At 33.4% G+C, this 14,401-nt stretch overlaps 1 protein-coding gene across 3 annotated transcripts in view; it reads right to left on the reverse strand.

The window, feature by feature from the left end:
- The window catches only part of LOC132545270 (integrin alpha-V-like), a 101,059-nt gene that overhangs the window by 13,975 nt on the left and 72,683 nt on the right, over positions 1-14,401 (reverse strand). For 2 of the 3 annotated variants that reach the window (XR_009554030.1, XM_060208944.1), the window contains exons 13-24: positions 14,065-14,103; positions 8,777-8,894; positions 8,401-8,498; positions 6,372-6,462; positions 5,434-5,479; positions 4,768-4,881; positions 4,216-4,271; positions 3,593-3,747; positions 2,260-2,394; positions 1,614-1,681; positions 1,028-1,175; positions 648-737 (exon numbers count right to left, since the gene is read on the reverse strand). Coding sequence is in view for 2 of the 3 variants with exons in the window: in XM_060208944.1 (XP_060064927.1) it covers positions 648-737; positions 1,028-1,175; positions 1,614-1,681; positions 2,260-2,394; positions 3,593-3,747; positions 4,216-4,271; positions 4,768-4,881; positions 5,434-5,479; positions 6,372-6,462; positions 8,401-8,498; positions 8,777-8,894; positions 14,065-14,103 (1,158 nt within the window). In the remaining variant the exon portion in view is untranslated. The remainder of the gene's footprint in view (positions 1-647; positions 738-1,027; positions 1,176-1,613; positions 1,682-2,259; positions 2,395-3,592; positions 3,748-4,215; positions 4,272-4,767; positions 4,882-5,433; positions 5,480-6,371; positions 6,463-8,400; positions 8,499-8,776; positions 8,895-14,064; positions 14,104-14,401) is intronic. The other variant, XM_060208945.1, reaches the window with a different exon arrangement.

Genomic DNA, 14,401 nt, shown 5'->3' on the forward strand with positions numbered 1-14,401 from the left:
CCCTCATTGACAGAGAAAATTCCAATAAAGTCAACAAGGAAAGCGACTTTTTCAGGCGGCTGGTTAAGGAAGTCATCTGGATACGAGGTAGTGGACCAGTACTAAACAGGGATGAGGGGGACCACAGACTCTCGCAAATCTATGACCAAGTGTTCAACAAAGCGTAGAAAAATCGACTACAATACATTGTCCCCATCTTGTGTATTTTTTGGTCTATAATCTGTTTACCATCTGGTCCCAAAAGTCCTGTCATTTTATCTTGAACATAACTCACTTCACTTTTGAAACATGAAAGCATATGGAGTGTTCACATTCCTTTCTTTTGTTTGAGTACGAGCCTGTACTCAGCTAAATACAATTTTATGTGGACACAACATGTATCACATGACTAAATCACTTTCTATGTATAGACACATGACTCTCATAAACAAAATGGCAGCCAATACGTAGCTATCTATCGCCGATATGGGACCTTTTCAGAGTCAATGTATTTATCATTTCATCATTCACAAAATCCAAAGTCATTTCTACATTAACGTTCATGAAATCATGTATTTGTGAAATCTAAAATCTACAGTATTAGAAATGTACTACCAAGGATATTTTCTACATTCAGCCTCAGTACCCACAAAGTAAGAGTTATCTACCTTTGCCCTGGTTGGGAGAGGATTTCCCATATCACAGGTGACCAAGTTAGTTTCGTTGGTAGTGTATCTATCACAGGAAAATGGAATGGTCTGAAACAATTTTCAGTACAAATAATTAAATCTGCAGTCATGAATTTTTTTTTACGCTTCACAGAAAGAAAGAACAATTAACATGTTACGATTTCACAAACACAAACATAAGATTTTTGAGCATACTCTACTTTCAAAGCTGACATTGACAGTTTTTGTAAAATAATAATTTCACACCTTCAAAAAACAAAACTGAAATTATTGAAGCAATGACAATTTTACAATTAAAATATCGTGTTGGCCATATCCTAGATCATATACTTCTAAACTTGACTTAATTTAATGCTTACGAATTTTCTGTCTTGAATACCATTGTACTGTACACCTCTGGGTAACTCAATATACAACATAGTCTCAAATGCACCCTCGCCACGGTTTTCAAGATGGACGACAATGTCTATGTTACTGGTGCTGCCAAGTTTGACATTGTCTGTGAATCTACAACATATTCAGTTAAAGATAAATAACAACAAAAACATTACCAAAATTTCACATTTGACCATACTAATTCTACCTTTATAGTAACCTGCTGTGAGAAATCTGGAAATTAGCCTGCCCAACTATGTCAGCAGATCCAAGGGGTTTCTAACATTTCAATAAAACACTGAGAGTCCCTGTCAAGTTTCTTACTTCCAAATATCTTACAGAATTCTGAACTCCTTGTGGACTGGTCTCCATATGCCTCTGTGCAGTTGAAATTCTTATATTACACACAAATTTTCCTATCTTAATCTGTAGGGATGAATGATCTAAATATGTTACAGAAACTTTCAGCAACAATCTACTAAAATGATAGAGGAATAGAATGCAGGACATCAATTTAATCAAATTATAATTTTAAGGCTAGTGTTACACTATAACAGAGAAAATACCCACGTGTAGGCTGTACCCCATACATCTGGTATACACTCCTCATCCTCTCCACATTCTTTCTGTATGTGACCCTGTAATGGTGAGATGCACATCAATTTTACAACGTTATCATAAACTGGTTACTGTCTATAAGATATATATAAATCTTGTGTTTTTTTACAAAATTATCATAATGGAATCACAAATTAGGTGAAACAACAATACCCCAGATACCAGCCAAGGAGATGTTTGTAGATTTTAGTGTTATTGACTCTGTGAAGGAGTGTTTTAAAATTCTCATTACTAGTTTGGTCTTTTTTTCATCGACTTCTGAAAATTAAATGGCAATTACCAAATCATATCCTGAATTGTATATCATTTTTATACAACTATATACAAAACTACAGCCCCTGTATCTGTTGAAGGGTAAATGTGAGGAAATAAAATTATCACTAAGTGATACAATGACAGCCAATGGTAGTGATAAAAGCCTCGAACCGTGAAACGTATGGGTATAAAAATTACCTTTATATACAGTATGAATACCAACATTAATTCATAATTTAATGAAACATCAGATCCTATGTTTGAGGAAAGGACAATATTCTGGTAAATAAATACATTTAAGTTTCCAATATGGCTTCTGATTGATATGCGGATGACAGCTTACCGTGGTATTCACTAAGGTAGGTGTGTATTGGTCAAGTATGGGCTGCAATGACCTTCGACGACGGGCTAGGCTTCTCTTCTTAAGTTTAAACTCAAACTGGACATTAATTGGTGTGAGCTTGTCTCTGATGTCATTCTGGAGAAAAAATGTTTTGTTGTCAGAATCATGCCAAGATGTTCTTTGTTTTTTATGAGCTATATAGTATTTTCACACTTACCCTGATATAAACAAAAGAATTCTGACACAACGCCTTGTTTTTTATGAGCTATATAATATTTTCACACTTACCCTGATGTAAACAAAAGAATTCTGACACAACGCCTTGTTTTTTATGAGCTATATAATATTTTCATTCTTACCCTGATGTAAACAAAAGAATTCTGACACAACGCCTTGTTTTTTATGAGCTATATAATATTTTCATTCTTACCCTGATGTAAACAAAAGAATTCTGACACAACGCCTTGTTTTTTATGAGTTATATAATACTTTCACACTTACTCTGACACAACGCCTTGTTTTTTATGAGCTGTATAGTATTTTCACACTTACCCTGATGTAAACAAAAGAATTCTGACACAACGCCTTGTTTTTTATGAGCTGTATAGTATTTTCACACTTACCCTGATGTAAACAAAAGAATTCTGACACAACGCCTTGTTTTTTATGAGCTTTATAATATTTTCACACTTACCCTGATGTAAACAAAAGAATTCTGACACAACGCCTTGTTTTTTATGAGCTATATAATATTTTCACACTTACCCTGATGTAAACAAAAGAATTCTGACACAACACCTTGTTTTTTATGAGCTGTATAGTATTTTCACACTTACCCTGATGTAAACAAAAGAATTCTGACACAACGCCTTGTTTTTTATGAGCTTTATAATATTTTCACACTTACCCTGATGTAAACAAAAGAATTCTGACACCACGCCTTGTTTTTTATGAGCTTTATAATATTTTCACACTTACCCTGATGTAAACAAAAGAATTCTGACACAACGCCTTGTTTTTTATGAGCTATATAATATTTTCACACTTACCCTGATGTAAACAAAAGAATTCTGACACAACGCCTTGTTTTTTATGAGCTGTATAGTATTTTCACACTTACCCTGATGTAAACAAAAGAATTCTGACACAACGCCTTGTTTTTTATGAGCTTTATAATATTTTCACACTTACCCTGATGTAAACAAAAGAATTCTGACACCACGCCTTGTTTTTTATGAGCTTTATAATATTTTCACACTTAACCTGATGTAAACAAAAGAATTCTGACACAACGCCTTGTTTTTTATGAGCTGTATAGTATTTTCACACTTACCCTGATGTAAACAAAAGAATTCTGACACCACGCCTTGTTTTTGGACAGTCGTTTATTGTTGACATATTCCACCACTTGGTTAGTATTAAGTTGGTATAAACGTTTGGCATCCAAAGTTTTCTTATCCACATCAAACTTCCATGATAGATCAAAAGCTGTAAAATATAAAAATTATTTAATGAAAACTGAAAAAAATGATTGAAAAATGCCTAAAATGCCAATCATTTATCACAAGATAACTACATTTAAAAGCCTGACAAACTCATTCTGTTCCCTCATAAATTACCTTAAATATTTTTAAGGTTATTTTTAAATACCGCTGCTATCTTTCTATATTGATTAACTAGCAAATGAAGCCATTGTCACATTAGATAAATAAATTAACTAAACTACAACAAAAGCACCTAGTACTTGATGCCAGTAAAACAGCCTTAATACAGCCAACCAATGGTCTTAGAACTCAGGACAACTTTTTTAAACAGGAAATGTTGAAAACAATCGATTGAATGAATTTGTATTCTGATGACCAAATATCTTAATCTTAATGAGATTGAGTGACAAAGTTTTTCATTTCAGTAAAAAGTTACAGAAGATTAACTCGGAACAAATTGAGAGATACTTACTTAGCTGACGAGGTACTCCTATTCCATCGTACTTTATACAAGTAAATAATGTCACACTGAAACAGAGGAGGTCAGTCATTAATGTCCCATTTTGGACATTTACCTGGATCAAATCAACTCAAGAATATGCCATATTTCTCTTCTTAAAGCCTATATTCATGCCAACAACTGATCAATGCATAGAACAAACACTATTTGATTGTCCTGCAATATAAGTGCGTCTTTCCTGAAGTCAAATTTGATGTTTTGGCCATCAGGCCTATAACAGGATAATTATCAATTATCTAATAATCATATATATGTTATAATGGATTTTTACAGATCAATAAAAAGAGAAAATAGGACAAACATAACCAACTGTTTAAAACAGCGAGGGATACACTTTCTTTTGTGGGTCTAAGACCTTCATTTCTTACAGACTTAATTATCAAATATTTTGAAATTTTTATATCAGTTATTAGAAACTTGGTTATTATGAGAAATGAAAATGAATTATTCCCATCTCTGATAATTAAGACGTTGGACAATCCAATCAGACTCATGGATACCTACCATGTGACTTTCTGGTTAGACGTTGGTCCTTTATAGTTACAAACTTTACGATCAAGAGAAATTTTCTTCGGGTCAATTTTTAAACTTGCAGCCACATACACAATGGGACGAGCTCTGGAAATGATAACACAGGTTTTAATGATTGATATATAAATAAGAAATGTATTAAATTTACATTTCTACTAGTAATGAAAAGTTATCAACCTGTATACATTTTGAATTAGTTAAAAGATAACAACCATGACATAAATTTAGACTTTTTTTTTTCTTTTCTAATTACTGTGAAAAGTTCTCTGCCCATGCCTTCAATACCAGGTAGAGCATCTAAATGACACTTTTGCCTGATCCACCTGTAGAGCTAGATACTAGTTTAATAAACTTAATTGTTCTTCATTTAGCAGACAATAAGTGATTATGATAGTTTCCTGCATGTTTGCATCCAAAAATTATTTTAGGTGGTAAAAAAGAAATGAAACAGGAAACATCTTAAAATACTTGTTTACATTTTTTGGTCAAAATGAGAGTAAATAAAGTAATTAAGTCCTGATTAATCCATATACTCCATGAACTTTTATTTGATCTTATTAGTGATCATGTGACTTAAACAGGGATAAAAGCATCTAAAAATTATAAAGCAGCATACCTGTACATAGACATAGTACTTACTTTAGATATACAGCATTGTTTGAGGAATATGCCCCCACCAGTAAATCTGCCGAAACAAAGGTGGAATTTAGTTATCACTGAAGTCTTTTAGCATTCAGAATCAAGTGATATTACACATAATTGTAATTTTAAGGTGGCACAAAAATTGAATACACCATTGGAAAGATAAAACTCTACAGTTGAAGAGTTAATGCCTGATAAATTACATCCTGGCTACCTCAGTACAAGAAAACCAACATAGCTTTCCACCAAGCTATACTATAAGCATGACTTTTTCAATTTCTCTATTGTGAAATTTCCATTTCTGGAAAGCACCATCCCTGCATCCACAACCTGTGGCGTTTACAGGTCACAGTTGATTTGATATCCAAAGGCCTGTTCTCAATATCAATATTTTCATGCAAGTTGTCATCAACTGACAGAAAAACTCATTTTACAGGGTTTAATGAGATGCAAGTTGATGAAAATTCTGGGAAAGTTTTATGGCTGTTATTTCTTTGTGTGATATGAAGCTGGGATGTGTTTGATGCTCATTAGTTTGCCTGCTGTCTCTGATGTTGTATACCTTATTCTCATTTGAGGACATGACATTACTAACTGAAATTGACCAAGGTTTAAATTGCAGGTGTTGTCGATGAAGCAGAAGATGCTTACTCTTCCAGAACACCTGGTCCTATAGCTTATACTTTTTATCTAGAGTGTCCATGTAAATCTTTCTTTTGTTTATATCTTGCCCTAGTTTGATTAAATTTGTGTTTGGATTGTTTAGTTATGTTCACATGTTGTACTTCGTTGTAGTTGTTATTGAGCATATCTATTAAGCCTTAGGTTACTGATATCATACATAAATCAACTTCAGACGAGAGTGTTTCCCTAACTACTGGCAAATTGGAATAATGAACTATGGTAACCTTGCTATCTGCTTGACCATTACATACCAGTGTATCGATTTTTATCCAGATCCAGTCCACCAGAGAGTGACCACCCAAATGTTGCAATGTTTGGTTTAAGGTCAGCACCTTCTATAACCTGTATCAACAGAGAACATGGCACAAATGTATATAACTGACATTTAACTTAACAAATTACACTGACCTTTAACCTTACACATCACATTGATCTCTGAATGTATAAGAACTTATTGATCTGCAAACCAAACTATCACTTTGGGTTATTTTAACCATTGTCAAGTTGGTTACTTAGAAATAGTTTTATCTATTGAAATCTTTGAAATAATGTAACTATTTGTGATATGAGTTAAATGAAAGAAGACAAATCTCAGTTGTACACTTAATCTAGCTTTATAGAATCTAGTTTAGACACAACCAACTATCTTCAGACTAATGACTATTAAAGTCATATATTGTTAATCACATCAGCTCAATATAAAGTGATTTCCTGTGAATGACTATTTCATCTTACATACACAAAGGACTGGTGATGATGTTTAACTAGGGCGACACTTTAAGGGGTTATCATAGATGGCTTACGAGAAGAGAAGAATCTTGAATCAAAGAATGAGAAAAGTTTCTTCATTTTTCTGATTGCAATGAAAAAAGATTGGGAAAGATTGAAAACTGGGATTAACAAGTATCACTTCATTGTTTGCAGTGCATTGGTTGGCTGACTTTGTTTCATATGATATCAGGTCACTTAAATTTTGTTGATTACTGTGCACCCAGGGGGTTTAATCTATAAATCCATTACAAATTTTCTTATGAAAGAAATTCCAGGTAAATTCAATGGTATTTGTCTTCATCAAAATGTCCAGACTTTAGCATATTTCAATATTGGTAAGTGAATTTACACAGATATAAAAAGTCTGGGGTTTTTTTCTTAGAAGGAAAATAACATAATGTGTGTACAGAGTAAGTTTTCTATTGATGACGTCTGATGGAGGAATTCCCTTTAAAAGGATATAATAAGTGGTAGAGAAATTTGAGAAAAAATGTCAATTTTTGCATGTTTGGTCCGAAATATCTCAATAACCAGATTTTTCTCAGATATTACATCCATCTGGAGTTGCAGATGATGTTCAGTGGTACGTACAATCCTGTCTCAGTAAATTATATAGCACCATTCTTAACACACCCAAATCTCTGCAATACGTAGTAAATTAGCATATTTGTGTACACATTCATTGAGAGAACAAGAATCAAATTTTCTTCTCTGCTATGTTTCCATACTGAAACAAGTAGCCAATGATAATTATTACCCTATTCATATCGGAGCATTTTCTTCAGGTTGGTAACGTCAATCATAACGACGTCAAATCATGTGGAACCCCGACAGGGCAATCCAGAAAGTTAGCAATGAATTTGATAAAACAAAAAAAACTAAGAGACAAACCGCCAAGGAAAAGAACAACATGTCCTGTCAACTAAAAACATTTAAAGGATTTACCGTGGTCATGTTACCTTACACAAGACAAATATCCTAGTCCGATCTAAAGATTTAACATCTAAAGAGACTGTCAAAGAAAGTGTATACCAACTGGGATGCATGAGCTGTATATCATTGACTGAGAAAATTCCAAAATAGTTGACATGGTAAACAACCTTTTCACATGGAGGCCACAGACTCTTGCACGTCTATGACCAAGTGTTAAACAAAGTGTAGCCAAATAGACTACAGAACATTCTTACCGTCTTGTGTATGTTTTGGTCTATAATCTGTTTACAATTTTGTCCCACTATTTACAACCTTAGTGTATATAGGATTATTGTGCAGCCGAAAAAGTTGCTCAATTCTGTACCATCTCGTAAACTACCTATGTCAGTACTAGTACGCTCCACACTGGTCATTTGTCTGATGAAGGTGACTATGTTGTCATCAAACATCACACTCTAATCTTCTACTGGTTGTGTAATAAAAACTTCTATTTATCTAAAATATACTATTTAATTCAGTATCAGCCAGAACTGGATTCTGGATATCAATCTTACACAGCTTTTTAATCATTCTTACCTGTGAAACCTTGGTCACTATCCCCCTCTCTGATCCAAGATAGATATAAACTGCTCCACGATTTTCACGGCCCCCATATGGAGCCCCAACAGCGAGATCTGAAACATAAAATATATTCAGTTCCATCTTTGTTTACAGGAATGCAGCAATAAAATGTAAATTATCTATATATAGTAAATTAGGTTCTTATTCAATGTAAACTTATTTCAAGATTAAATGTTCCCGTTTCCATGACGACTTCCAAAGCCCATGGGAATTACAAAATCTCAGCTTCAACTTGAAAGTCGGGCTTATTATATGACAATCAAGGGACATCCATTCACACAGGTTTGCTTATTTCCTGATAAACATTTAATTGATATACAATACCACTCACCTTTAAATCCATCAATGTTTAAGTCCTTCAATCCAATTAAGGCTGATCCGAACCTAGACTTGGGAGAGTGACCATCCAAAATATCATATCTTGTTCGTCTTTTTGGCCGGAACTGTCTCTGTCAAAAAGTATAGCACAATTACCTTATAAATCTGTATACAAATTTTTCAATGTTGCCTTCAATTGTTGTAGATATATCATATTGAACGTACACATGAAACATAAGCATCAAAATAATGTGTATTTCACTGTAAACATTTTTTCTTTGCTATATATACTGTGATCTTGAGCTCCTCTTCAGGTGTAGATGGATTATAAACAGAAGAGCCCAGAATCATGGCCTGACAATCTACTATAAAATCTTTGTCAATCTAAAGTGTAGAATGTGATGTTACAGAATGTCAGCCCAATCCTGAGATTTCTCATCAATATTTTTTCAAAATTTGGATAAATCGTTATTTAAGTAGTTTCATATCTTAAAATTTTATCCAATTAGATTGTCTCCCTTTGTACTTAGAAAGACAATATCTGACATTATTTAATTTTGATATCAAATATTGTGTTAAGGTACTAGACAGATCCATCAAGATAAAATAATGTAGCACCACAAAGCTGATGAGGTTTCCCTGTTTCATGTATGAGAAAAAAATTTTCAATATTCTTTCTGCCTCCAGCAATAATTATATAAAAGCTCTATCCTAGAATAAACCGACCTCAATTTCAAAACTGAAAATGACTGATTTTTTTCATAGAATTATGTTGAAATGGCAGGCTTTCCCCACATTCACTTTTTGTCCTTTGAATTGATCAAACATACACTACTGCAAATGTATCCAAAAGTGATATACTGCAAAGTTCATTATTGTTGTTGTTTTTTTCTTGAAATTGTCTCTGTTATGGATAAGATTAAGAAACAGCAACATTAAAAATTGATTTAGTTATCATGAGATCTTAATGCATCAATAAAAACCATATATATCAGTGAGTGAATTGATTTACTTTATGATAAAGGCATGATATATTTTTTCTGGTTTTGAATCAAGACATGCAATTGGTGGAGTGTAGTGATAATTACTGTTTGGTACCCATGTACTTGTATCTTGTGCGTGAGAGTCTTTAACATAGGCAAAATGTACATTTCAGGGGTCTTTGCTCCACCTGATTGGATGGTGAGTATTTACAGACAAGATGCCCAATGGGCCTGCATCTCTCACCTGGTATTCAATGTTCATCAGAAACAGAATCAGCATTAATATCACAAATATGTAGACATAAACACCACTGGCATTCAAAGTGGGTACATCCAATCCATTTTAATCAATTTCCACAACAAACAGCTTCTAACATTCAACAGTGATGGTTATCACCTGGATTAAAGGTAAATTTCTAATTTTCCTCAAAATTTGTTGGGCTTTGACCTAAAAACACTTTTCAACCAAATATCCTGCTTCCTTGCATAAAGGTTTCCTGTGACCTTCAACATAAGTTAAGGTAATTTCGTTTTGTCAAAATCGTCAGGCATCATCCTAGGAACCCAAATACCATGCTTCTGCACCTTTTGATTTGTCAAAAGAAGTCATTTTAAGGTTTTAACAAATTTGATCCCCATGACCTTGAATAAGGGTCAGGGTAATTTCTTTTAGCAAACTTTGTTGGGCTTCTTTCTAAAAATATTTCAATCAAATACTATGATTCTGTGCTATTTGGTTAGTCAAAAGAAGTTTTTCCAACGTTTTAGTAGATCCGACCCCTGTGACCTTGAATAAGGGTCAAGGTCATTTTCGATCATAAGCTTTGTCAGGCTTCATCCTAGGAACCTGTCTGCTGAATACCCTGCGTCTGCAACTTTTGGTTAGACAGAAGAAGTTAATGAATAAGGGTCAAGGTCATTTCTTTTCACAAACTTTGTCAGGCTTCATCCTAGCAACCAACCAGCCAATTACCATGACATTTGGTCTTCTGATTATTGAAAAGAAATTGTTTGAATGGAAAAGCCGACGCTGGACATTGTGACATGGCACTTGGTCTTTCCAGTCAGGTGAGCAAACAAGGAGTGCCAAGGAGCTACAGATTTATTGTGAAGCAATTTCTCACTTAAAGAAGAAGTGACTTCTTGCAATTTTCTTGCAGTGGCAGTTAAATAAAACTTTTAATCAATTATTCCTATTTGGAATGATAACCATCTTTTATAAAAACATTCCCCAAGTATGGTGGTGCCCATTTGTACAGCTGAGTATCCTACTCTGATCTTAAATCAGTTTCGTATTTAATAAACCTGTATCAAACCGGTAATATACAAAATCTTACAAAAATAATGTTTTTTCTATAGATAAGTAGTCATTGTTTACAGTCTTTGATTAAAATAAGGCATTTAATTCCATTCTTACATACGATATCATTATTGAGTTTGTCTCTCAAGCTACCAAATCAATGTCAATTTGTAACACTGTGGTGAATTGTTTTAGTGGAGAAAACAAAATTGCCCTTACAGCTATAGTGTCTACAGAATCACTTCCCATTGTCTCAGATACAAGTCACTGACATAACATCAAATAACCCGTAGATTTTCCCAACAATGAAGATATGGGCTCTGTTCAATTTTCTCTTTAAGTATTGTGTCATTAGATTCCGTCCTTTATTACCAGTGGTAGTTACATTGTAATATAATATTGGGTCATAGATATCAAACATAGACAATGTTACTTACAATTGATAAAGTTTTCTTACACAGAATATGAAAATGAAAAATCTTCTATGTCGAACAAACTATTACCTTCAAAAATTGAAGTTATTCATCTGAAATTATCAAATTACTAATTGAATAATTGATAAAATCAAGTTTATTGTCCAGCCTTTCTGGACAACAGTGTTGTCGTGTGTCAAATATCACACATTATTGGACTTGGTTGTCTTGTATCAGATATCATAGAATATTGGACAGGATTTTCCTGTATCAAATATGACACAGTACTGGACAGGGTTGTCCTGTATCAAATATCACACCGTATTGGACAAGCTTGTCCTGTATCAAATATCACACAGTATTGGACAGGGTTGTCCTGTATCAAATATCACACAGTATTGGACAGGGTTGTCCTGTATCAAATATCACACAGTATTGGACAAGCTTGTCCTGTATCAAATATCACACACTGGAGGTATATAACCATCCCTTCCTGAGTTTGATAAACATTCTCTCCTGAGTGAATGATTATCCCTCCCCCAGTGTGATAAACATTCTCTCCTGAGTGAATGATTATCCCTCCCCGAGTGTGATAAACATTCTCTCCTGAGTGAATGATTATCCCTTCCTGAGTTTGATAAACATTCTCTCCTGAGTGAATGATTATCCCTTCCTGAGTTTGATAAACATTCTCTCTTGAGTGAATGATTATCCCTCCCCCAGTGTGATAAACATTCTCTCCTGAGTGAATGATTATCCCTCCCCGAGTGTGATAAACATTCTCTCCTGAGTGAATGATTATCCCTTCCAGAGTGTGTGATAAACATTCTCTCCTGAGTGAATGATTATCCCTCCCCGAGTGTGATAAACATTCTCCTGAGTGAATGATTATCCCTCCCCCAGTGTGATAAACATTCTCTCCTGAGTGAATGATTATCCCTCCCCCAGTGTGATAAACATTCTCTCCTGAGTGAATGATTATCCCTCCCTGAGTGTGATAAACATTCTCTCCTGAGTGAATGATTATCCCTCCCTGAGTGTGATAAACATTCTCTCCTGAGTGAATGATTATCCCTTCCTGAGTGTGATAAACATTCTCTCTTAAGTTTGATACTATAAAAGGTGTGTTACATAAATTTCATGAGGAGCATAGAATTTTTGTTCCCCGAGTGTATCGTATATTGAGTGCTGATTTTCTTCTATAGTAATGACACTGCCTTTAATGTACTATACATAATTACCTTTCAGTGCATGCCTATCTAGGGAAAACGTTAAAATAAAAGTGTCATGCTTAGAGGAAGTCAGTACCATGATCACTTATAAAGCCCTCCACCAATCATTTTAACATTTATGTGCTTCCATACATTTCTTTATCTCCAAAACAAATTTGTTTTTTAGATTCAAACTATACATTTCCTGCTTTTGTTTCCATTAGAAAATCATGAATTGCTCATAATTCAGATTAATTCAACATTCAATACATTTTATCATAAAAAATGGAATATAATTTGTAATTATAGGTAAAACCACAGTAATAGATAAATTCTAATTCCAGGAAACATTTAATTTAATTACAATGTATTCCTTTTATATGGAAGCCAAAACGTAATTGCAAATAAAAACTGTCAAACTTGAAATGTCAATGATAGATACTAGGCATCCTTTATCACAGGTTTAAGTGTCAGATATTCAAATTAAGTCATGCCGATCAAGAACTTCACCCAAAACAAAATCATTGACATTTCAGATGGACAAGTTTTATTACCAGGCAATAAAATACCAGCAATAAGAAAAACTAAAGAAAAAGCAAAAGAAAATTAAGCATTAAAAGCCCATTAGTAAATCTGGATTTATTAACCTAGACTGGAGTTATTTATAACCAAAAAAATGATAAACTAAAGAGGATAAGGAGGTCGTCTTCCAAAACTTAGAAACTTATGTCACCATGGTAACAATCAAAATGAAAATAATTTCACAGATGGAATTTTATTTGAATCAAAATTTAAAATAACATTCAATATTTGATATTTCCATCACCATTTTGTTAATAAAATACTTGAAACATCAATATTACCATGGTGATAAGCTGTTGACACTGGCTATATCATAAACTCTGATACTCTATACCGCACAGCGTTTACTTCAAACAAGGAAGATTTTTTCTCATCTTTACAATGAATTCATGCTTAAACTGGACATTATCATAGTTTAGATTTAGCATAAAACATATTTTTATGTGACTAAAGGGAAAATATGATATTTGGAATTATCTCCCTTTTGATTTGTTTAATATACATATGGAATACTCCTAAAAATTTAATCTATGATTCTTTTATTGTTTTTAACAAATTCCAACAATTCATTAAATGGTTTCTTTCCATCAGAAGTCTTTTTGAAAGAAAATTTCATTCACAGTAAAAGGTAGCATACAGCTTTAAGACAATTTTGATAATTTTCAGATACAAAATAAACAAGATTCTAGATATTTGTGATATGAAGGAAAACTTTGGTGTTGACCAGTGCCATCAAACAAACTAAGTGGTTGGTAAGAGTGACCTTGACCTCAGCCCATATCCAGTTACTGACTACAGTATTATACACTTACAACTTCCGTCTCTAAGGTATCTGAAGTTGAGAACTCGCCCTGACAATGTCAAGGTCATGGTTAAAAATAAACACATCACAACAGCAAGAGGATTTGAAACATAAATTGAAACTCGGCAGAAAAATAGTGGAGCGTTGTCAGGTTGGAACTACTTTGATTCCTGTTAGTACAACATTCAAGGTTATAGAAAAATACTTAAAGAGCTTAAAAATACCAGAACTATTTCATAGGGATGTCACTATATTACTACTCTAACACAATATCAAAAGATTATTGTAAAATTTAATCCTGATCATAATTCTAAACATTCCACTTCATTGTTTCATCAATGTTAAAT

Source organism: Ylistrum balloti, unplaced genomic scaffold, assembly GCF_031769215.1.
Source record: "Ylistrum balloti isolate Yb309-2 unplaced genomic scaffold, AGI_CSIRO_Ybal_v1 Utg369836, whole genome shotgun sequence".
Taxonomy (NCBI): Eukaryota; Metazoa; Mollusca; class Bivalvia; order Pectinida; family Pectinidae; genus Ylistrum; species Ylistrum balloti.